This window comes from Marmota monax, unplaced genomic scaffold (assembly GCF_021218885.2).
Source record: "Marmota monax isolate L192 unplaced genomic scaffold, Marmota_monax_Labrador192_F-V1.1 WCK01_AAM20220418_F8-fsc00043, whole genome shotgun sequence".
Taxonomy (NCBI): domain Eukaryota; kingdom Metazoa; phylum Chordata; class Mammalia; order Rodentia; family Sciuridae; genus Marmota; species Marmota monax.
In genome coordinates, this window is record NW_026691982.1 from 10,511,552 (window position 1) to 10,535,512 (window position 23,961).

Consider the following 23,961-nt stretch of genomic DNA (forward strand, 5'->3'; position numbering starts at 1 on the left):
CATTGTCTGATGATTCTCAGTAATTTGTCCACAGGCCAACTGCGTACCACCCAAACCTATCAAAAAATATTCTCTGGAGGTGACCTTATAGGGACTTTAAGTACATTTACTACCAAAACTAGTGGCAGTCCATGCTGCCTCTGAGAGGCTTTCCTTTTCTTTTGATGGTAAAGCTCAAGTTTCAGAAGTGTATTGTTTGGTGCAAAGTCCCCGAACTCACTGAGCATGTGTCTGCCCACTCGGTGGGCTCTGCCCAGAGCAGCAACTTGAGTGGTAAGTGTGTATAGGTGTGTGTGTGTGTGTGTGTGTGCATACAAAGCAGGAAGTGCTGGCTGCTGTCTCTCCCTCTGTCTAAAGACAGACACAGGGTTCACAGTAGGGTCCCAGCTGCTACCTAGTCACTCCCAATTCATATCCTCTGTGTAAATTATGAATCACTCTATATACCATAACAGAGCAAAAAAAAAAAATGAGCTGAGTTACAAACTAGGTGTTATTAAAGACCCGGAGATTATGGAAGAATTATGAAGAAAAATATACTATTTTAATTCTCAAGCTGAATTATTTTTCAGGACATGAAATTAAAATTTAAAATTGTAACAACAACAACAAAAATAGAGGCTTTTTATCCTACCTGCCAAAACAGAGTAAGTAAAAAAAAAAAAAATGGGTCTTAAAAATTCTTTGAGCCTAGACCTGGATAAATAATGAAGAGGTAATGTGCAAGGCCTTGGTAGACTTACACAGAAATTACCTACCTTCTCCAGGTACAATGAAACAGGCCTGTAAATCCCAGCAATGAGGGAGGCTGAGGCAGGAGGATCAAATGTTTGAGGCCAGCTTTGGAAACTTACCAAGTCCCTGTCTCAAAATTAAAAATAAAATGAACTGGGGATGTGGCTCAGAGGTGAAGTACCCCTGGGGTCCATCCCTAGTACAAAATAAATAAATAAGGAAAGAAAGAAAGAGAGAGAGAGAGAAGGAAGTTGCCTAACTTCTTGCATTTAAAAACTTGTACTTTCCCCAGTCAGTGAGCACGAAGCTTGGGTAGTGATTCCCAGTCCGGGGAGCTCATGCAGCTGCCCAGGCCCAGGGTTTCCCCCAGATAGTTTCTTTTGTTCGGCTGTTTTTTGTTGGTGTTGAAAGACTCAGCAGTAGGGAAACCAGCTCAATGGAAGTGAGTCCTCAGATGTCCTTACCAGAGCACATTTCCATCCAATAGGTAAGCGACTGCTTCTGTTCTAAATAAATTGTCTTCTTTCTATAACATGCAACATTTTAAAGTGTGTCATAATGTTTAGTCATAGAATAAGAAAACACTGTAACCACCAGTTTGGTATTTAAGATATAAATATGAACAAGGGCACTCATAACTGTTTTCCGTCATCTTCTGTTCACTGTCTACAAAGTGGATAAATGACTCAAGTGGTCAGCGTATCATGATTGGCCTAGTGTAGTTGTGGTTATGCTTAAAATGCCCCAGAGGCACCTTTAAGACAGAGACACCAAACTTTTAGCAATCCTGTGTTTGTAGAGTCTCTGGGCTCCAGGAGATGTGCATGCCAACCCTTTGGAATCGATTCTGGTGCCACAGCTGCGACTTTCTGCTCTTGTTCTGGGAGACAAGTCTGTGTATCCTGCCCAGCCTCCCTGGGTGATTGCTTGTCTCCCCCCCCCCCCCCGCGCACTTCCCCTCCCCAACCCACCCGACATCTGGATCTCTAGATGCACAAGTTGTTCTTGAATTCACCATCCTCCTGCCTCAGCCTTCTAAGGAGCTGGGATTACAGGTGTGGCCACCACACCCGCTTGATGGCACATTTTTCAAGCTGATTCAGTCAGACTTTGTGGCAGTTTTGTGAGTTTTAACATCTTTTCAGGCAATGGCTTTTCTTAAATCGACCAGAGTTTTTCCTTGTTTGTAGTAAGAATCCCAACTACTGTCGTTCTTATTCCATCTAAATTTCAAAATCACACCATGGTCTCTATCAGGCAACCTGGTCTCTGCCCACCTCCCAGGTCTCACCTCATCCTTTGTCCTCCCTGCTGCATCCACCTGACTATTTTTCATCTCCCCACGTTTGGTCTTGCTCTAATTAGCCCCTTCCCAGAGATTGATCGCCTTCTGCCTGCAACCAGCATCTCTCAGACCTTCTCCTGGCTTCCCCTTCTCAGCACACATGGCTTCGGAGCACATTGCCAGGGCTAGGTATGTAGCTCAGTGACTTCTTGCCTAGCATCCTTGAAGCCCTGAGTTCTATCCACAGCACCATCACCCCCTGAAAAAAGAAAACTCCAAACCAAAAATCATTGTCCTATTTGTTCTCTGTCAAAGGTACCCTGGTTTGAAATTAAACACATGCACACTGTGTGTACATGTATCCCCACTGGTTAATGATGGGGCTACATTCTGAGAAATGGGTCATTAAGTGTTTGTGTTGTGTGAACATCATGGAGTATACTTACCCAAACTGGAATAGCTGCGATTCCATAGGTAATATAATCTCATTAAATCACCATTGAATGTGTGGCCTGTACTTGACAGAAACAGTCCTTATGTCACTGGTTGCATATACAAATGGGTGTGCTGTTTATTTTCTGACTCCTTGACCCAAATGTCCTTACCACAAGGGCAGAGAATTTGTCCTTTTTAAAAAAAAAAAAAAAAAAAAAAAACCTCTTAAGCATATCATGTAGTAAGTTGCCGTAGTCCAGCTGGGCAAATAACCGGGAGGTGACAAGCAACTTGAAGGTTGAAACGGGAACTACTTTATTGTGAGTGAACTCAGCAGGAACTGAGCGAGAACTCAAAGTTTCGGGCACCCGAGGTAGCAGGAGCCGCTTCTCTGCCAGGCAGCAGAGGTATATATACTTAACTAATTACACACAGCTTAACTCAATTAACACCATCTAGATACAGCAGTCAGCCAATAAGGAATCCTCATCATCTTAATGGCTCGCTGGAGTTGCTTCACAAACCACTCCTCCTGGCAAAGTGCCAGGCGCCATCTTGACTTGATTTGCATTCCCAACAGAAAGTGCTGGAAAATATTTATTTAAATAAGTGTCACATTCCTTTTATTTGATCTTCACAATAATCCTGTCAGGTAGCTATGTGTCTTTTTTTTTTTTTTAATCATCTCCATTTTTCAGAGAGGACATGAGACTTGTCTCCAGTTAAAAGAAGAAAGAGCCAGTCTCAAATTAGTTTCTATTTCATTATTTTTAATACCCTTATGGAAAAAAAAACCTGATATTCTTTCTGCCATACTGTTCTTTATAGATGTTGAATATTTGAAGTCTACTGAGATTTTAAAAAGTAAAAGATCGTATTTTTTTCCTTTGAAGTGTGCACTTCTTAGCAAAATAGCTAAGCATCAACTTCACTTATCACAATGTCCACATAGACAATGCCCACTGTACAAGCTGAGACCTGCACATTTATTAGATTAAAGTGACAGTGCACGTGGAAAGAAGTGGATGGAGCTGGAAATGAGTGGCAGGATCAGCATCACTTGCTGATGTGTTGGGTACAAAGATGAATGAGAGGCATGAAGTCTGCGTTCCTGGGTCTGCCTATTTCTTCACAATAATTTGAAACTTTGTTTTGAGTCACTGGTTGGCCTCTTGTTTTTGATTGATTATTTTTCATGAAAGCATTATAAATTCTAGAGCTCAGCAAAACTCTTAGCTCTGCCTTTTTGCTTCTGATACTTGCAGTGTAGAAGAGAGCCCATGTGGAATGCTTAACTGCCCAAACAGATAGGTGCAAGCTTTGACTTAAAGAAAGAGTATATTTTTTGTCTAATAATCTTAGATTTTTAATTGTGGTGATAGTGTTAACTGCTTTTAAATTAAACTGTTCGATAAAATGCAGACAATGATACTAAGATTATATGGGAGAGAAAAGAAATTTTGACACATTTACAAAATTTAAAAAATTCATATGAAGTACAGTAAGCATACCTAATTTTCTTACAGCACAACTCTTGTCTAAAGATTAAAAGTAGACTACTCAGGAGGCTGAGGCAGGAGGATAGCAAGTTTGAGGGCAACCTGGTCAATTTAGACCCTTTTCCGAAATAAAAAGAGCTGGAATATAGTTCAGTAATAAAGCACTTGCACAAGGCCCTGATTCTATTCTAGTACTAGAGAGAGAAAGAGGAGAGAAGAGGAGAGGGGAGGGGAGGGAGGAAGAGGGGGATAGGGGGAGGGGAGGGACGGGGAGGGGAGGGACAGGGGAAGGGGAGAGACAAAGTGGAACTATGCTTCTAAATACTGGAATTAATTTCACAATTATTTGATGAGATTCACAATATAAATTGTACTTCCGGAAAAATGTAGTAAAACAGATTTTGATTCAGCAAATGAATGTTGATGAATAATCCTAATTACTTTTTATGATTTCTTACACCTCATTGAGTTGAAACTCATGAGCTAAGAAATATTCTCCTCTTTTATTTTATTAAAGAAATTATAGAGAATTGATATGGTTTTTCCTTTAAATGTTTGATAGGATTCAGCAGTGATTCCATCTGAGCCTGGTGCTGTTCTGGAAGATTTTAAACTATTGATTCAATATAGACCTATTCAGATTACTTTATTTTTATTTTATTTTATTTCTTGCAGTACTGGGGACTGAATCCAGGGTCTCACAAATACCAGCTAAGCCCTCAGCACCTGTATCACCTATTATTCGTGTGAGTTTGTATGCTGGTGTAGATTTTTTCACTGGTGTACTTTAAAAAATATTACCTTTTAATTTCTTTTTCTTTTTGGAAAGTTTTAAACTATTGATTTAATATAAACCTATTCAGATTGCTTTTCCTTTTCAGTGCTGGGAATTGAACCTAAGGCCTCACACATACTAGACAGTGATTTACACCCCCAATGCTTACTTTTAAATTTCTAAAGATAAATATGTATTTATTATGAAAAATTTGGAAAATATATTTTAAAAAGGAAATTACAATTATCTATTATCCTCTGACTCAGAGGAATTGGCTAATATTTTAAAATATTTCCTTCCAGAATGCCTGCATGTGCACGTCTTTAAAACATAGTTGAATTACTTTATATGTAATATTTCATCCTGCTTTTTCACCTAAGATTCTATTGTTCTGCTATTGATACAGTTTTATTCATTAAGAACTCTTAATAAACATTTCCTTTATTAGAAACATCAAGTTACATCTCTGTTTCAGTTTTCTCATTTAATAATAGTCCCATCTGATAGGTTAGTTGGGGAAATTAAATGAGATAATACAGGCAAAACATGCAGTAACTGCCTACAGTGTAGATTGTGAAAAAATGATCACAAATTTTTCTCTGCTTTGCATGTATGCCCTTTTGAATTGTGTCCCAGCTATAGCTCCTACCAAGAAATGGTCTCCACTTTTCTTGGCATGGCTTGTTCTGACCAATAGAATGCTGCAAAAGTGAAGTTGTATAGCTAATGAAACAAGTCTTTAAGATGCCTTGCAGCTTCTGCTCTCACTTTCTTGAAACCCTGAGGTCATAATGTAAGAGGCAATTTTCCTCTCTATCCCACCACAAGTTAAGCTTTCAGATAACTATATTTGTATGAAGGAAGCCAAATAATGTCAGCAGACCTGCCTAGCTCAGCCAAGCCCAAATAAAATGGCTACTGTCTTAAGCTTTCATATTTTCAGATGTTTTGTTACACGGCAAACAAAAAACCCTGAAACAGTGATCAATAAATATTCACTATTATTATTACTATAAAATTTTTAAGGTGAGAATATGATACTGAGATCATTATGTTAACATACTAAAATGTCTTTAAGTCATTTAACACATTTTAGTGTCAAGTAGATATAAGGCAGGTCCTTAGAATCTTATTCATGACAGTCAATATCAATGTCACAAAGACATCTATTCACGTTCATTTCCTAATCCCAAAGAACTGCAAAATTATTGCACAACTTTCTTCATGTGCAGCCTTTGAAGCAGGGCCAGAAAAGCCACCCAAGCCAACAGTTGTTCTTTACAAATTTAATAGTTAAATGCCTAAAATAAATAATTTCTATTTCAATTGAATGAATATGCCCTCAGTATTTTGCAATGACTTTATTTGAACATGCATGATAATGAATTGGCAAAGGTTTTAAATAAGTAATTATGACAACAGTGATTTTGTTTTTCAGGAAGATTTCATGGAATCAATTAATCACAGGCACTGAAGGAAATCAGTCTTTTAATTTGACTCTCTGGCCTCATTTCAAAAAGAGAATCTAAATGATAATTTCTACATGATGGTTATAATGGCTCTAAAATTTCTAATTGATTGATCAAGAATTCATGACCCAAGCCAGGCACAGTGATTCATGCCTGTAATCCCAGCAGCTCGGGTAGCTGAGGCAGGAGGATTCCAAGTTCAAAGCCAGCCTCAGTAATTTAGCAAGGCCCTAAGCAAATTAGGGAGACCCTGTCTCAAAATAAAAAAATAAAAAAAGCTGGGGATTTGGCTTAGTGGTTAAGCACCCCTGGGTTCAATCACCAGTACCAAAAAAAAAAAAAAGGAGGGGGTGTAAATCAGGCCTAGTTGTAATGTGCCTGTACTCTCAGCTACTTGCCTGCTGAAGCAGGAGGACCACTTGAGAGTGGCTAGAGTTCAAGACCAGACTGGGCAACACAGTGAGACTCCATCTAAATCATAAACAAATAAGGGGCAAAGTGAAAGACATTTCAATTCTCTGAAAAAGCAATATGACCCCTCATTTAATTTCTTGAGTTAAAATGTACTATAAATAAGAACAACTTAAGAAACCGGTTGCAAAGTGGATTCAAAATCTTACACTTTAGAGTCTATTTTAGTGGGAACAGCCTAGTAATTTAATCCATGTGTTCATTCATATTCTTTAATAGATGTTCACTGAGTAACATCTATGTGCTAGGCTCTGAGGACTGGGCTAGGAGCCAGGAGGTGCAGAGGTAAGAACCTCTACTTTCTTAGGGAGCTTACATTCTAGAAAGGGAGACTGACAGTAAGTAAATCAAAAAGGCATACTATGAGAACTATGTGGGTGACTGCTGAGAGGTAGAACTTTACCTTAAGGAAACCGGGAAATGCCTCTCTAAGGAGAGGACTTTGGTCATAATGTGAATGAGGACTGAAGGTAGGGCAAGGGTCTTCTTGGGAGGCCCTTTCAGGCTGAGGAAGTGAGAGTGGGAATGTCCTAGGCTGGTAGATCCATGAAGCTGCAGAGCAGTGAATTCTGGAAATGGTATGGCAGAAGAGGAGGACTGAGGGGTTTGCAGAACCTTAGCAATGAAATTGCTTTGTTTTGCTAAATTGCAATGGGATGCTTTGAAAGTTTTTGATCAAGGAATTAGGAATTTAAAGACACTACCCCTTCAGCTAGTATGAAAAGCTTTATAAGGGTGACATGGAAGACCAATTCGGAGCATCAGGGCCAAGTGTTACTTACAGTGCCAATGCTAACCAGGCATGTTTGCTCACAGTGGAAATACAGAGAATTCCTAGGATGATAAAAAGCAACCTATCTTTGAAGTAAAAATCATCTACCAGTAGGCTTAATTCATCTAGAAATATAATGAGAAATTACATATTTTTTTCTACTCTTGGTAACAAGCAGATGCTTTCCCGAGACTGTTTACATACACCTCTTTCTGAAACAGAACTCCATCAATATTGTGCTTATAAATTCTGTATACTCCATCTCCCACAGACATACTTTAGGTGTGTCATTTTAGGAATTTGAAAAGTTTTAATAATCACTCAGAAAGTGTCAAATATATAATCCATAACTTCTATTAAGAATCAGAAAATTGGGAGGCTGGGGATATAGCTCAGTTGGTAAAGTGCTTGCCTTGCATACACAAGGCCCTGGATTCAATCCCCAGCACCACACACACACACCCACAGAAATAAAAAAGAATCAGAAAATTGAGAGTAGGAAAGACGGTGGAATGAGATGGACATCATTACCCTAAGTACATGTATGAAAACTTTGTGTACAACCTCAGCAATGGCAATGCCCTAAGCAACTTAGTGAGGCTCTGTCTCTAAATAAAATACAAAATAGGGATAGGGACGTGCCCTCAGTGGTTAAGTGCCCCTGAGTTCAATCCTCAGTATCAAAAAAAGAAAAAAAGAAAAGAAAAAAATCAGAAAATTCTATGAATGATATATATTCTGTGGCAAGGGTTGTAGCTCAATGGTAGAGTGCTTGCCTAGCACATGTAAGGCCCTGGATTTGATCCTGAGCACCACATAAAGATAAATAAATAAATAAATAAAATAAAGGTATTGTGTTCATCTACAACTAAAAAAGTTTTTAAAAATATATTCTATTAAAACTTACACAGAGGGCTGGGATGTAGCCCAGTGGCAAAGCGTCTGCCTTGCATTCGCAAAGCCCTGGGTTTGACCCCCAGTTCCAAAAAAGACAAAAAAAAAAAAAAAGAGCCCCACCAAAAAAAAAATAAGATTAAAAAAAAAAAACTTATACAGAGACACATTTTACATGGTATTCATGAATACTTTTTTTCCTGTAGGGGCACTTAACCCCTGAGCCACATTCTCAGCCCCCAGCCTTTTTTAATATTTGATTTGGAGACAGGGTTTCCCTGAGTTGCTTAGGGCCTCGCTAAATTGCTGAGGCTGGCTTTGAACTAGTGATCCTTCTGCCTCAGCCTCCTGAGCTGCTGGGATTACAGGCATATGCCACTGTGCCTGGCACCATCCTTAATCTTAACAATGCCAAGCTACTAGTGACTGACTGAGGCATAGTATGTAAAATTTCACACTATATATTTATGATTTTTAATTAAGATAATCTCCCTTTCCCAATTTATAATGTTCAGACATGTAAAAGAGGGAGTAGAAAAAGAAAAGTGAAGAAAGTTTGATGGCTTATTTTCATATACTTTAGAAGTTCACTTTTTTAATTTTTAAAATTATGATAAAATTTATAACGAAATTTATTATTTCAGCCACTTCCAGGTGTATAATTTCATGGCATTAAGTCTATTCACAATGTTGTACAACCAACACCATAATCCAGATCCAGAATTTTTTCATCACCTCAAACACAAACTGAAAGGCCAAGGCTCATCGTCGGAGATTAAAATGCACACACAGATAGCAGTGACAAAGATGAAGCACCTTATTGCAAGCTGGTGCTAGCTTATATAGAAAGTGAGAGTCAGTTATCTTAAACCAGGAAGCTCCCGGGGCCAATCATAGTAAAGGTCGGGTCATCACCTACGGTGCACACACGTCCGCCCTGCATAAGATTCATGGGGGGCATGAACTGTCCACGAGTACGGAAGGCGGGAGGGCCAATTAGAAAATTTTCAAAATAACTTGTTATCTGCCCACTGGCAACTTGCCCGCCGCCATGTTGCATTAGGGGCTCCTTATCTGAAAGGCCCGGAGAGTTCTCAGGGAGACTCCCAACACAAACTCTACTCATTAAGTGGGAACTTCCCACTTCCCCCTTTGACCCCATCGCCCTTGATAACCTCTATTCTACTTTCTGTATATATGAGTTTGCCTATTCTATGTGCCTCTGTTCTTTTATGTCTGCCTTATTTTACCTTGCATAATGTTTTTATTGAAACATAATATTTGTACATCTTTCTGGGGTAAGTCACAGTCATTTGATGCATGTGTGATGTGTAGACTGTGTGATGATCACCAAGGTAATAAGCATTTCCATGTCTTCAAACATCAATCATCTTTATGTGTCAGGATTTTCATACTCTTTCTTTCTAGTTATTTTAAAATACAGAGTGTTTTAACCTGTAATTACTCTACCATACTAAAATAGTGATTCCTCCACTCTGTTTTGGTCCCTCATTAAACTTCTTTAAGCCCTCCCCCTTCCCAGTGTCTAGTGACTGCTATCCATTCCATTCCTCTGAAAGATTTGACTTACTAGTTTCTCACAAATGAGAACATGTGTTGTCTTTCTGTGTCTGACTTAGGTCATTTAAAATCCATGTAGCTACAAATAGCAGAATTCCATTCTTTTACAGTCCGTTTTGTAAATATAGCACATTTTATTTATCCATTCATAGATTGGAAGGCATTTGCATTAACTCCATAATTTAGCTATTGTGAATAGTGCTGCAGTAACATGGGAGTACAAGTATCTTTTCTGTAAAATTTCATTTCCTTTGGATATATTCTCAATAGGGGAATTGGTGGATCATATGGTAGTTCATTTTTAGTCTTTTGAGGAGAAATGGCTTAACATTTTCAAAGTTTATCTGTGTTGTAGAATGTGTCAGAATTTCATTCCTTTTCAAGGCTGTATAATAGTCCATTGTGTTTGTGTTGTTTCATCTGTTGAAAGACATTAAGACTGTTTCTACCTTTTAGCCCTTGTGAATAATGCTGCAATGATCACTGATGTAAAAAATATCTGAGTTCCTGCTTTAAATCCTTTGGGGTGTATACTCAGAAGAACAATACTTTTCTATTGTTGTAAATTCCAAATACTTAAAAATTCCAAAGAAAATTGGAAAAGGTACATATATTTAAATATAATTTGTATTCAGAGTTGATCCAAAGAAGCCAAGTAGTAGACTGAGGGATGCTGATAAGCTACTCTAACCATTCTAAAATATACCTGCACTGGGCTGGGGATGTGGCTCAAGCGGTAACGCGCTCGTCTGGCATGCACGGGGCGCTGGGTTAGCTCCTCAGCACCCATAAAATAAAGATGTCGTGTCCACCGAAAACTGAAAAATAAATACTAAAAAAAACTCTCTCTCTCTCCTCTCTCTCTCTCTTTAAAAAATACAAATTAAATAAAATATACCTGCAGTTCTACTGCCTCAAAGGATTGGGAAATTCCATTTTGATAAGAACTGGTTATTTGGAAAGGTCCTGAAATGAGAACTTATATCTAAGAAATGAAATCTTCCCAGTAAAAGTTTGCTAGTTTATTTTCAGTTTCAATGTTTTTCCCCTAATTGATTGATTAGAGTGCCCTCGTGTGTCTGCATGCTAGTACTATGGAGGTTTTGACAAAGATTTAATGTTAGAATCACAGAAATGAGAAGGGAATTTAAATATCTCTTTTAAAAAGTTGAACACGTCAGGTCGCATCCTAAGCACAATTTAAAAAACAAAAATGTTTGAAGGTGATCTAAATTGAACATCAAATAATGTCTAAAATGTATAGTTACATTTTAAAGAATGAAAAACCATATCCCTCCTGAGGGTGTATTTCTAGTGTCTTAGAAGCCTAAAATGCCCTTCATTACATTGAATTATCTGAGCTTATACTTCAAGATAACACTAACCTGAGTTTCATCTTTCTCTTATTTCCCTTTATAGTTTTATCACTTGTGGCTTTTCCCCCCTAAACAATATTTCGGGGAGTTCTCTTTTGTGTATATGTGTGTGTGGTACCATGGATTCACTGTGGTATTGAACCCAACAGCTCTTTGCCCCTGAGCTACATCCCCAGCCCTTTTTATTTATTATGTATTTTGAGACAGGGTCTCCCGAAATTGCCTATGCTGACCTAAAACTCACAATCCTCCTGCCTCAGCCTCCAGAGTCTCTGTCACCATGTTTGTCTAAGTTTTTTTTTAAGTCATTTTTTAAATCTTTATTTTCATTTATTTATTTTTTATGTGGTGCTGAGGATTGTACCCATGGCCTCATGAGTGAGAGACAAGCACTCTACCACTGAGCTACAACCCGAGCCCTAACTTTTACAATTTTTAAGGTTTGCATGAATTGAATCCTATTGTATGTATTCCTCTAGGATTTTCTCCTTTTATTCTATCATTTAAAAAAGTAATGTTTCATTAATTCACCTTTTTTTTTTTTGGTACCAGGGGCACTTAACGGCTGAGCCACGTCGCAAGCCCATTTTTGTATTTTATTTAGACACAGGGTCTCACTGAGTTGCTTAGGGCCTACCTAAATTGCTGAGGCTGGCTTTGAAATAGTGATCCTCCTGACTCAGCCTCCAGAGTGGCTGGAATTACAGTCGTGTTCCACCGCACCTGGCTCATTCATTTACTTTCAAATCTTTAAGACAGTCCTTGTATGATAGTCCTTGATAGTTTCTAGTTGTCATGAAGAAATGTTAGAACATTATCCAAAACGTCACCTTGTGCTTATAAGCAACAATTTTTGTAAGGTATATTAGAGAAATTCCCTTTTCTTCGTGTTCTTGCTTGTCAAACATCCTCGTTTTGGCCAATCTAGAAAAAAATGTTGTCTCATTGTGGTTTGAGGTTTGTGAGGTTGGGCATTTTTTCATATCACTTGTGTTTAATCTTCTGCGAATGCCTGTCCATGTCTTTTGTCAATTTTTCTACTAGATTGTCTCTTCTCAATTCATAAGCATTACTTTTTCTTTGAGGGGACTATCTTTTTAGAAAATAGCAAAGTATAGCATTGTGACAGTAAGGAAAACACAAAAATCTGCTCTTTAAAAGTAATTTTAATTCACACAACTATGTAACCACCACTTAGTTTAAAAAACAATATAATGTTGCCAAAGCTCTCCACTTGCCTCTTCCTTATCATAATACTATTTTACTATTTTTAAGGTTTGCATGAATTGAATCCTATCTTCTGAGTCATCATTCTGACTTTTGTGGTAATTATAATTATTTCATTACTTTTTTAGAGTTTTATCATATGAGAATCTTCCTGAACAATTTATTTTAGTATTGCCTGTTTTTGAATATTATAAAAATGGTTTCACACAGTATATTCAGTTCCTTCTCCTTCTCCTTCTCCTTCTTACCAGGGATTGAACCCAGGGGTGCTTAACCACCTAGTCGCAACTCCAGCCCTTTCTTATATTTGAGAAAAAGTTTCACTAAGTTGCTTAGGGCCTCGCTAAGTTGCTGAGATTGGCTTTGAACTTGAGATCCTCCTGCCTCAGCCTTCCAAATTGCTGGGATTACAGGCATATAATCCTGTGGTTTGAGGTTTGTGCAGTTGGGCATTTTTTCATATCACTTGTGTTTAATATTATACATACACACACACACATACACACACACACACACACACCTGGCTCGCAATATATTCGTTTGTCTTTGGTTACTCATATACACCATTATGTTTCTGATTCATGTTGTTTCATGCACCAATAATTTGTAAATTATTGTTCCTTTATAGTATTTCATTATTGTTTTGTAGTTTTGTGATCCCCCCCCCTACCTTTTTACTAGAGATTGAACTTAGGGGTGCTCTACCACTGGGCCACATCCCCAGTAATTTTCATTTTTTATTTTGAGACAAGTTCTTACTATGTTGCAGAAATTGATCTTGAACTTGCAACCCCTCTACCTTAGCTTCTCTGGTCAGTTGCTGGGATTTCAGACCGGCACCAGGCTTATTTAGTAGGTTTTTGTTTTTTGGTACTTGGTATTGAACCTAGGGATGCTTTACCACTGTTTTAGTCAGCTTTTTCACTGCTGTGACCTGACAAGAACAATTTTAGGAGAAAAGTTTATTTGAGGGCTCATGGTTTTAGAGGTCTCAGTCCATAGACTGCCAGCTCCATTCTTCAGGACTGGAGGTGAGGCAGAATGTCATGGCAAAAGAGTGTGGCAGAGGAAAGTGGCTCAGATCATGGCTAGGAAGCAGAGAGAAAGACTCCCCTCACTAGAGACAAAATACATACCACAAAGGCATTACCCCCAATGACTAACCTCTTCCAGCCACACCCTACCCCTTCAGTTACCACTCAGTTAATCCCTATTAGAGGATTAACTCACTGTTTAATTTAATTCACTCATAACCAATAATTTCACCTCTAAGCCTTCTTGCATTGTCTCACACATGAGCTTTGGGGGGACAACTCATGTTCAAACCATAACAACCACTGAGCCACATCCCCAGACCTTTTTTTGTATTTTATTTAGAGACAGGGTCTTGCTCAGTTGCTTAGGGCCTTGCTAAGTTGATGAGGCTGGCTTTGAACTCGCAATCATCCTGCCTCGGCCTCCCAAGCTGCTGCGATTACAGTGTGCACCACTGCCTGGCTTTCATTTTTTATTTTGAGACAAGGTCTCCCTAAATTGCTGAGGACCTTGCTAAATTGCTGAGGATTCTCCTGCCTCAGCCTCCAGAGTTGCTAGAATTACAGGTGTGTACCACCACACCCAGTTTGTTTGGTATAGTATGCCACAGTTGAGTTATTGCACTGCTAATAGACATGTGGCCTGTTTCTAGATTTTTGTTCTTGAGAACTATACTACTAAGCACATTCTTGTAATGTCTCTGGATACACTTGAGCAAGATTATATATATATATATATATATATATATATATATATATATATATATATATATATTTACACACACACACGTGTGTGTATACACACACAAAGGAGAATTGTTAAAAGTATGCATACTTCAACTGTACTAAATAATCCCAACCTACTTCCCAAAGTGGGTATACCAGTTTACATTCTGACCAGCAGTATGTGTGAATTGTTTCATCTATCAACAGTTGCTACTGTCAGAGTTTCTAATTTTATGCCAATTTTTTGGGAATAGTTTTAAACCAATTAATCTCTATGGCTTTAATGTGAACTCCTGATTAATAATGACCCTGAACATCTTATATGTTTATTGGTTTTGGGGACTTCATTTTTAATGCACCAGTTCAATTATATGACCCATTTTCAACTGGGTTGTCTTTTTCTTTAGTTCTTACCTATTCTGGATAGTAGCTTTTGTCCATGACATGGCTCACAAACATCTTCTCCTGCTCTGTGGCTCATGATTTTCTCTCTTATGATGTATTTTGAAGGTTCGATTTTTCTTTTCCAGTTTTTTTATTTTTATTTTTTTAGTTATTATGGAGCTTTATTTATTTTTATATGGTGCTGAGGATAGAACCTAATGCCTCACATGTGCTAGGAAAGACCTTTACCACTGAGCTATACCCCCAGCCCTCTGATTAATGAGTTTTGGAGCATATATTCCTACCCATAGATTATGAAATTTTAGAAATCTGGGAATGGAACCACCATTTGACCCAGCTATCCCTCTCCTTGGACTATACCCAAAGGACTTAAAAACAGCATTCTACAGGGACACAGCCACATCAGTGTTAATAGCAGCACAATTCACAATAGCTAAACCTTGGAACTAACCTACATGCCCTTCAATAGATGAATGGATAAAAAAATATGTCATATATTCACATTGGAATATTACTCAGCAATAAAAGAGAATAAAATCATGACATTTGCAGGTAAATGGATGGAGTTAGAGAAGATAATGCTAAGTGAAGTTAGCCAATCCAAAAAAAAACCACATGCAGAATGTTTTCTTTGACATAAGGAGGCTGATTCATAGTGGGATAGGGAGAGAGAGCATGGGAGGAATAGACAAACTCTAGATAGGGCAGAGGGTTTGGAGGGAAAGGGAGGGGGCATGGGGTAATTAATGATGGTGGAATATGGTTATCATTATCTAAAGTACAGGTATGAAGACACGAATTGGTTTGAATATAATGTGTATACAGCCAGAGATATGAAAAATTGTGCTTTTTACGTATAAGAATCGTAATGCATTCCGCTGTCATTTATAAAAAAAAAAAATTCCAGTACTCGCTTGAATTTCTCTACATGGGGAGAGTCCAGTTCATTTTCTTTCCCAGCACAGACTTTCATCACCACCTACTGAAAATCATATTCTCCCCACTCTCTGCAGCGCCTCTGATCATAGCCCAGAGGTCCTTATGAATCTGTCATTCATTTCAGAAAGATCGACTTTTTGCTAAGGCTGTTGCTGTTAATGCTTGTAATGTTCTTAAGTGTTTTGGGTTCGTTAAGGTATTCATCATTGTGCATGAAAACACCACTTTCACCTTAGTCCATTGGTGAACGTTCAAAGTAAAAAACAGCTCGCCAACTAACCGCAGAGACACAATCAGAAGCACTTCCCCCAGAGGCTCCTCCTTGTCCCAGACCGCGCTCTCCTTTCCCTAGGCTCAATGCGCAGACGCGCCAGTCTCAGGTTCCCGCGCCGCACAATGAAGTGCGCCTGCGTCTGGAGACGCCCCGCCCCATTCCTGGCGCTGTATAAAGCCTCGCGCTTCTCCTCGCGAGAGACTTCGTGCTCATGCTCGCTGCGGAGGTCGGAGGTCAGGGCGAGCGTCTCGGTGGCCGAAGAAGGAAGATGGCGGTGGAATCGCGCGTAACCCAGGAGGAAATTAAGAAAGAGCCAGAGAAGCCAATTGACCGCGAGAAGGTGAGGACCCCAGTTCTGTGGGGTAAGGGAAGAAGTGAGGTGGGCCCGGCAAGGCATAGAGATGCGGCCTGTGTGCGGAAGAAGGCGGTGTTTTTGCTCCAGGGGCAGCCGAGAGGCCGCAACGCCTCCTAGCTCCGGATTCACTGCTGCTGTTTTAACTTTTGCCCTTCTTTTTCCTTTCTCCTCGAGACATGCCCGCTGCTGTTGCGAGTCTTCACCACCAATAACGGCCGCCACCACCGAATGGATGAATTCTCCCGCGGAAACGTACCCTCCAGCGAGCTGCAGATCTATACTTGGTGAGCTCTGCGGGGGTGGGGTCAAGGAACCTCTGTCTCCAACCCGTAAGGTTCAGTCTTTGCTAGGGAACAGCTGATTTTCCTTAATCTAATTTCTCATTTCCACATGGGGCCTTTAGGGTGACTCTCCGAGGTTTTGTCTGTAAGGTAAAAGGGGATTTGTGCATCTTGTAGTTTATATGATTAATATTGAAAGTTTGAGGTTGCTGAAAATTGACAATATTGCTATCAGCATTATGGCTGCCTGGTACAAAAAACGATGTTTAGATCATTAAAATGCAGTAGCGCCCTCGAGGGATTCCCTTGAATAAATGGTGTTGCATGGTAAGGTGATGATGTTGAGCGATATTTGTTATGCTCAAAAATCGTTTCCATTTAATAACACTAGAAATGTATCACCACCGAAAACCTAGTGATATCTGACCTGGAGTTTAGTGGAAAAGCTTTTTGGTGTGTTTAGAGAAAACTGGCACCCAGATGTTTTATATCATTATACCTCTCCTGTGCCCTAGTCCAGAGTAGGACTTTACTGTAATCCCGTAATTGGTGCATGATCTGAACAGTTGGTAACATTTACATTTTTGTGCATCTATCACTGCTAAAACGTTTTCCTTCCGACAGAAAGTGTATTTATTAAGCATTAACTTTCTGTTACCTCTCCCACAGCGCTTTAATCAACTTTCCATCTGTGTGAATTTGGCTATTTTAGATATTTTATAAATGGAGTTATTACAATGTTTGTCATTTTGTGACTGGCTTATTTCCCTTACATTGTTTTTAAGGTTCATCCATTAGAATTTCCTTTTCAAGGCTTAATGGTATTCTATTGTTATGTGTACCCCATATTTTATCTACTCATTTGCTGAATGTTCAGTCTTTTTTTGCAGTTGTAAATGCTGCTGCTCATAAACATTGGTGTATAACTATGTGCTTGCATCCCTATTTTCTATTCTTTTAGGTTTATACTTAGGAGAGCATTTTTGGAAGAGCTTGTTAAATTTATGTAGTAATATGATTCTTTTACATCAGTGTCATTTAAGGGTAAAAGTTCCAGGAAGGTTCATATAACTTAACAGAGAAGAATTACTCAATAATGGCTTTATGGAAAACTTTTTTTCCAAGATGAAATTTTTTCCAGTAAATAAGGTTTCTAAATTTCTAGGTACTGTGTTGATGTTATAAAGAAAATACTTCCTTTCCTTATAATGAGTTCAGTTTATTAGAGGAGCATGTCATTCCTCTGTATCATATAAAATAGCATAGTATTTGCATAAAATCTCCACACATTCTTTGGCATACTTTAAGCGATCTTTAGATTTTATAATACATAGTGAAGTTTAAATACTATGTAAATAGTTGTTATAAACGGTTGTTCAAAGACTAACGATGAAAAAGTAAGTCTGTGTTCAGTATAGGACCAAAATATTTTTCTGAATATTTTCAGTTTGTAACTGGTTGAATTGTGGATGTGGAACCCACAGATAAGAAGGGCTGACCATAAAGTAGGCAGTCCCAAGACCAGGTAAGGAGAAATTGGTAGAAGAGGATCCCAACAGAGGCAGTGCTGTGTAGAGTTTAAAGAACTAGCCAAACACCACAGAAGTAGTATATTTCCTGTGCTAGGTGCTCATTAAACAGGTTATTGGAAGAGAATTACACTTTTCTGTAAGTCATAGTTAAACCAGAAAAACAGAACCAGTAGGAGAGAGAGGTTAAGAGGATTATTGCAGAGAATTGGCTTAATTGACTGTGGGGGCTGGCTAGACCCCTGGGGCATTAATTTGTAGGGCGGGCCCTCTCCAGAAAGAAAGGCTGAATCCTTGAGTTTGAACATGAGCTGGCATTGGTTTCCATAGCCAGAATTTCTTAGGTCTATTCTAAAGGTCTTTCTACTGATTGAATCAGGTCTACCCAGGTTATATAGGTTAGTCTCCCTAATTTGAAGCCAACTAGTTATAGCCTTTAATCACACCTACAAAATATTTCACAGCAACACCTAAATTGGAATTTGGTTGAGTAATTGGGGGGCTATAGCTTTGCCAAGTTGACACACAATACTGAGCCTCACAGTCACCCAGCAGACGTAAGCTCCAAGGGAGCACTTTGGCATTCTCTATCTTTGTCCTCAAACTTTAGACTACTAGTTAGAGAGTAATACATGGCACTTCACTTGTTCCTCTGAGAAGATAGGCCACAGAAGGTGGAAAGCTGTTCATGTTGTCAGAAGTTATAAAAGATGTGAACCATATTCCCCAAGTTGATTGTAAGTACTGTGACAGTATAGACAATGTTTTAGAAGGAAAATGCATGATTTCTGGTATATATGATTAGTATACGCTGGGTGTTCAAGTCATTGATACAGAATAACATCCAAATATCAGGTTTAAAGAAAAGTCACTCCCAAGACAGGGTCTGACCTCAGAGTTTATGCCAACTTTGGAGTTCACTGGGGACAAAGTTAAAATGACCAGAGTTAATTATGATTATAGAATAGACTATGGACTCAGACAAATTAAAATAGGCTACAAAATTATATAAGAGGAAGGATAACTATGAATAACTGAATTTTTATCTGAAGTTTTGCCTACTGCTTCAATTTGACTTTATTTTCTTCTGGCAAAGTAAAATTAATTTTTATTAAAAGCATCATGTTAGCCCAGCATGGTGGCTCAACACCTGTAATCTCAACGGCTCCTAAATTCAAAGCCAGCCTCAGCCGAAAGCTAGGCGCTAAGCATCTATGAAATCCTGTCTCTAAATAAAATACAAAATAGGGCTGGTGATGTGGGAAAGTGCACCTGAGTTCAATCCCTGGTGCCCCCTCCCCTCAAAAAAAGCATAATGTTTATAGCATGAATTATATTTTTGTTTTATCTCAGCATTAAAACATGCTTGATATCTTAGGAATTTTTTTCCTCTAACACTATAATATGTATATGCATGAAGAATGCCTCACAATGATGTTAATATTACTCGTTTTTTCTTGATTGAGATTTGGAATATAATTTATTGCATATTTGCAAATGCCTTTTTCTCTTCTTTAAACAATGGGCACATATCAAGTTAGGAAAGGCAGTCATGCACAGCTTCTCCCTGCATGGCTGCAATAGTTTGGCCTTGTCTGAAAAAAACAAACTTTGAAAAACACAGATGGGTTGGAGGCAACATATATAAGGTTAAATAATGAGGTTGAAATTAAGCAACAGGCAGGGATGGAGGAAAAATTAGATGTTGATCTGTATTTAGGTAGAAAAAGAACTGTAACAGGAAGGAGGTGGGAAGAATTGAACAGGCTCAGGATGATGACCTGGCATCTAAATGGGTGATTTTTTTTTTTTTTTTTGTACTGGGAATTAAACCCAGGGGTGCTTAAAATCACTGAGCCACATCCCCAGCCCATTTTTGTATTTTATTTAGACAGGGTCTCTTTGAGTTCCTTGGGCCTCACTAAGTTGCCGAGGCTGGCTTTGAACTCAAGATTCTCTTGCCCTAGCCTCCTGAGCTGCTGAGATCACAGACCAGCACCATCATGCCTGGCAGGTGATAGTATTTTTGATAGGAATATCAGAGAAAAGGATGTGTTTTGGGGAGAAGACTATTAAGTTCTTTATGCAGATATATTGAGAAAAATTCGGGAGCAATAGAAAATGGAAGATGATGTGGTCATCAGTATAGCTGAAAGCCAGTGCTTTGGTGTGGTGGTGATTTTTAGAGTACAGAGCTAAAATCAAATGAACTATTTGATTTGATTTCCCTGCTTGATGCTGTACATCATAGTACTCATTCTTCACAAGTGTCCAGTGTCTTTGTGCCATTTTCTAGCATTCTTCTGGCATTATTGTTTCAAGTCCCAAACCATTTTCCCACTTGTCATGGAAGAAAACAATATAAAAATGTATACTGGATATTTTTTATTTCTAAGATGCTTATATATAAAGATTTTTCAAGAAGGAAAAAAAACACCGCACATTTTTACGAAAATGCTTTCTTAGTACATTGATTCTAAAATGTTTTCCAGTTCCTGAGATTCTAAATGTGGAAGAGTACATGTTTTAGAAATGACAAAATACAATTATTTTGTGTATTTGAATTTGGACTAGCTGCTTTTAGATAGGTAAATCACTGAATCAAGATATTTCATAGCAATAGAAGAAAGCATATGAACCTCTTAAAATCTCTTTTAGTATACACTTATTTATGTGTATTAGGCAAATGTTCTACCACTGAGCTACATCTCTAGCCTTAAGAGTCTGACTTGACTTGTCAAAAACAATATTGAGCTAGTATAGGGAATATTTGAGAGCAAATAGTATTTTTAACTGCTTTAAAATTAACTTTTAATATAAGACACTGGCATTTTCTAACGTAAGTCCCAACTCAGACACATGTAATAACTCATTGTCATTATCCTTGTTCCGTTATTGATGACTAATCATACGTAATTGTCATTTTTAAAAAAATTCAGGATGGATGCAACTTTGAAAGAACTAACTAGTTTAGTAAAAGAAGTCTACCCAGAAGCTAGAAAGAAGGGAACACACTTCAATTTTGCAATTGTTTTTATGGATCTTAAAAGACCTGGCTATCGGTAAGTAATTCCTCACTTTTAATTCTATTTTTGTTGTTATTGATAGACTTTTATTTTATTCATTTATTTTTATGCGGTGCTGAGGATTGAACCCAATGCCTCACACATGCTAGGCAAGCATTCTACCACTAAGCCATAACCCAGCCCCAGTTTTGGCATGTTTTTACAGATAGGGATAATTCCTTTAATGAATTCCTTTCAGCATTGTGGGAGGGAGAGTATTTATGTTATCTTAATATCTGTTTTAGCTACATTAGTACTTTAATTTTTGAACTGTTACAAGGTAGAGCAAATTGAATCCCATGTTCAGTTTTGTAACACATACTCAATTGATTTATGGTCCAGTAACAGTTGATTTCTTTTCCTGCAGAGTTAAGGAGATTGGCAGCACCATGTCTGGCAGAAAGGGGACTGACGATTCCATGACCTTGCAGTCCCAGAAGTTCCAGATAGGCGATTATTTGGACATAGCCATTACCCCTCCAAATCGAGCACCGCCTCCTTCAGGGCGTATGAGACCATATTAAATTATATTTACTATCTCTCAAATTTATTTTTCAGCCAGTTATGTAAAATAAACTTACATACTCTTTCCTCCCCTGATTTTTGCCATTAAGCCTTTAAATTCTAAACAAATTGTAATGCATCTATTTAGAAGTTAGATTTGGATACACTATGGGTATGGATATTAATAGAAAGTCTGTATGTTTCACGCCTCTGTAAAATATGAAGAAAAGTGCTCTTAGCATTATGTGTACAACTGTTAAATATATATGTACAATCAGTCTGAATGTGAAAGTCAATGGAGGCATGGGAATAGGGTTTCATCTCTTATATGAAGTTTATACAAAGTAGTGCAGGCGGCTATTCCCAAAGGTGAAGATAAAAATACTGAGATTATGAAATTTAGCATGAGTTTGGGCTGTAGACTAAGGTATGCAGTTAGAAAAATGACCTATGACAATGAGGCAGCAGAGGCTTTTTGGAATGGTATGAGCTTCAGCAAATTGAAGGAATTGTGTTGGAAGACATGGCCTGCCTTGGTTTGGGTGCTAAAGAATAGTGTTATGGTGAGGATTTATATGCTTTAAAATGGAGGCTAGGACATTGTGAAGGCAGGAGCCAATATCTTTAAGATCTGAAAAACTGAGAAAGGGACAAAAAAAGAACCTCTTACACATCCTGTGCTGGGGACTAGTGTATGATTTGAGAGGCATTATAACACAGTGATTAAGACCAATGTACAAAGCATTTAAATTCTGATTGTACCAGTAGCTCTGCAACCTTAGATGAATTACTTGAATCAAGTGGGGGGGGGGCGGCTGGTGGTGGTTTTTAATGGAGACACTAGTCTATAGGGTTATGAAAGTTAAAAAAAAGACCTAAGATAGTGCTTGGTGGATTAGAAACAATAAATACTGGTTATTAGCCAGAAAAAAGAACTTAGTTAAACTGGAAAATTATCTTAATGCATTGTTTCTCATTTTGAAGTTTATGAACTAGATAACAATGTGTAGAAAGCCTAGTTATTTTTAGTCTGACAGTAGAAAATTGAAATCCCCAAATGATAAAAGTGCTAAAAATGTGCAAGTAGTCTCAGTAAAGTGAGTTTTATCTTGTGCATACAAAATAGTCATTTAAAATCTGATTCTGTCAAATTGGTGTCCCTGTTACAGTGAGTCCACATTTTCAGATGACTAGATCTTAGTGGTTCTTTGCTGTAGCTTACTCCAAACCCTTAGCTTATATATTCATTCAGACTAGATGGACTGAGTTACTCACCTCTTGGAGAATAGCCATGAGTATCTTCCTGTTTGTGGGGCATGAAAGGGGGGATGATTTACTATTTAGATCCAAAGGGTGGAAACCACATTAAGGACTTTCAGAAGCCAATTTTTTCATATGGTGTGATCTCTTATCTTACAAGGGCTCTCCTGTTAATTCATGTTATTTTCCCACTAGTTTTAAAATAAAGTGGTTTAGTTGGTTTGCCCAATTCTATTCTTTGTTGGTTCCAACATGAAATTTTTCCTTTAAAGATTTCAGTCTTTTTGGGGCTAGGGATGTGGCTCAATGGTGGAGCACTTGCCTAGCAAGTGTGAGGCACTGGGTTCAATCCTTAGCATCACATAAAAATAAGTAAATAAAGATATTGTGTCCATCTACAACTAAAAAATATTTTTTAAAAAATTCAGTTTTCTACCAAAAGCATAAAGTTCAAGAATATGCAGTGAGTTTGTTATTGGCTATATTAAGAATCAAGGCTTAGCCCTTGTTTTCCTTTGACTTTGCTAAGAAGGTATGGTTTTAAGTAGTAACTGAGCTATTTTCTCAGAAATAGAAGTGGTTACCATTACAGCATCTTTCTCAGTTCTTTAGTGTCTTTCCTAACTGCCGCAATTGCTTATAGGTTTTCAGAGTTGAAATTTTTCCTTTAGAACGTGTGAATTACAGTATGCGACATTGCCCATGTCTTTTCAGTGTCTAAAACTGGAATGGTTATGCCCATGCTCATTGACTCAGGTAATGTTTCAGAGATCAGTTGTGTGTGCATGCATGTGCATGTGAAGGGCAAGTATGAGTGGGGGGAGAAAAAGTGATTAAACTGTTTGGCCACCTTGAAAAAATTTTAAACTCTTGTTATTCTTTAATAAAGAGCCAAACTCAGCCAATCTATTGTGTTCAATCAAACACAAATTCCAAACTTCGTTTTTGTGAAACTAAAAAGGGAACACTCTAAAACCAAGCTTGTCATCATAATTATGATTTTTCGTGCTTAGCTGTGCCAAATACTTAGGGAACAACTTTAACCAAGCATTATCTCATTTAACCCTTAC

At 38.1% G+C, this 23,961-nt stretch overlaps 2 protein-coding genes across 2 annotated transcripts in view; both read left to right on the top strand.

Moving 5' to 3' along the window:
* The window catches only part of LOC124095245 (sphingomyelin synthase-related protein 1-like), a 39,263-nt gene extending 23,191 nt beyond the window's left edge, over positions 1 to 16,072 (top strand). Inside the window, exon 3 of the mRNA XM_046448421.1 lies at positions 15,976 to 16,072. Coding sequence (XP_046304377.1) covers positions 15,976 to 16,072 — 97 coding nt within the window. The remainder of the gene's footprint in view (positions 1 to 15,975) is intronic.
* A 13-nt stretch (positions 16,073 to 16,085) lies between these two features.
* On the top strand, positions 16,086 to 23,796 carry Sap18 (Sin3A associated protein 18). The gene is made up of 4 exons (XM_046447771.2): positions 16,086 to 16,237; positions 16,427 to 16,536; positions 21,002 to 21,124; positions 21,495 to 23,796. The coding sequence occupies exons 1-4, from the start codon at positions 16,109 to 16,111 to the stop codon at positions 21,649 to 21,651; spliced, it is 519 nt and encodes a 172-aa protein (XP_046303727.1). The 5' UTR covers positions 16,086 to 16,108; the 3' UTR covers positions 21,652 to 23,796.
* The last annotated feature ends 165 nt before the right edge of the window (positions 23,797 to 23,961 follow it).

Excerpts from the sequence above, each read along its gene's own strand:
- Sap18 (XM_046447771.2), top strand. The coding sequence starts at position 16,109 with ATGCTCGCTGCGGAGGTCGGAGGTCAGGGCGAGCGTCTCGGTGGCCGA. Across the intron at positions 16,238-16,426 it reads AGCCAATTGACCGCGAGAAG|ACATGCCCGCTGCTGTTGCG; the intron begins GTGAGGACCCCA and ends TTTCTCCTCGAG. Across the intron at positions 16,537-21,001 it reads GAGCTGCAGATCTATACTTG|GATGGATGCAACTTTGAAAG; the intron begins GTGAGCTCTGCG and ends AAAAAAATTCAG.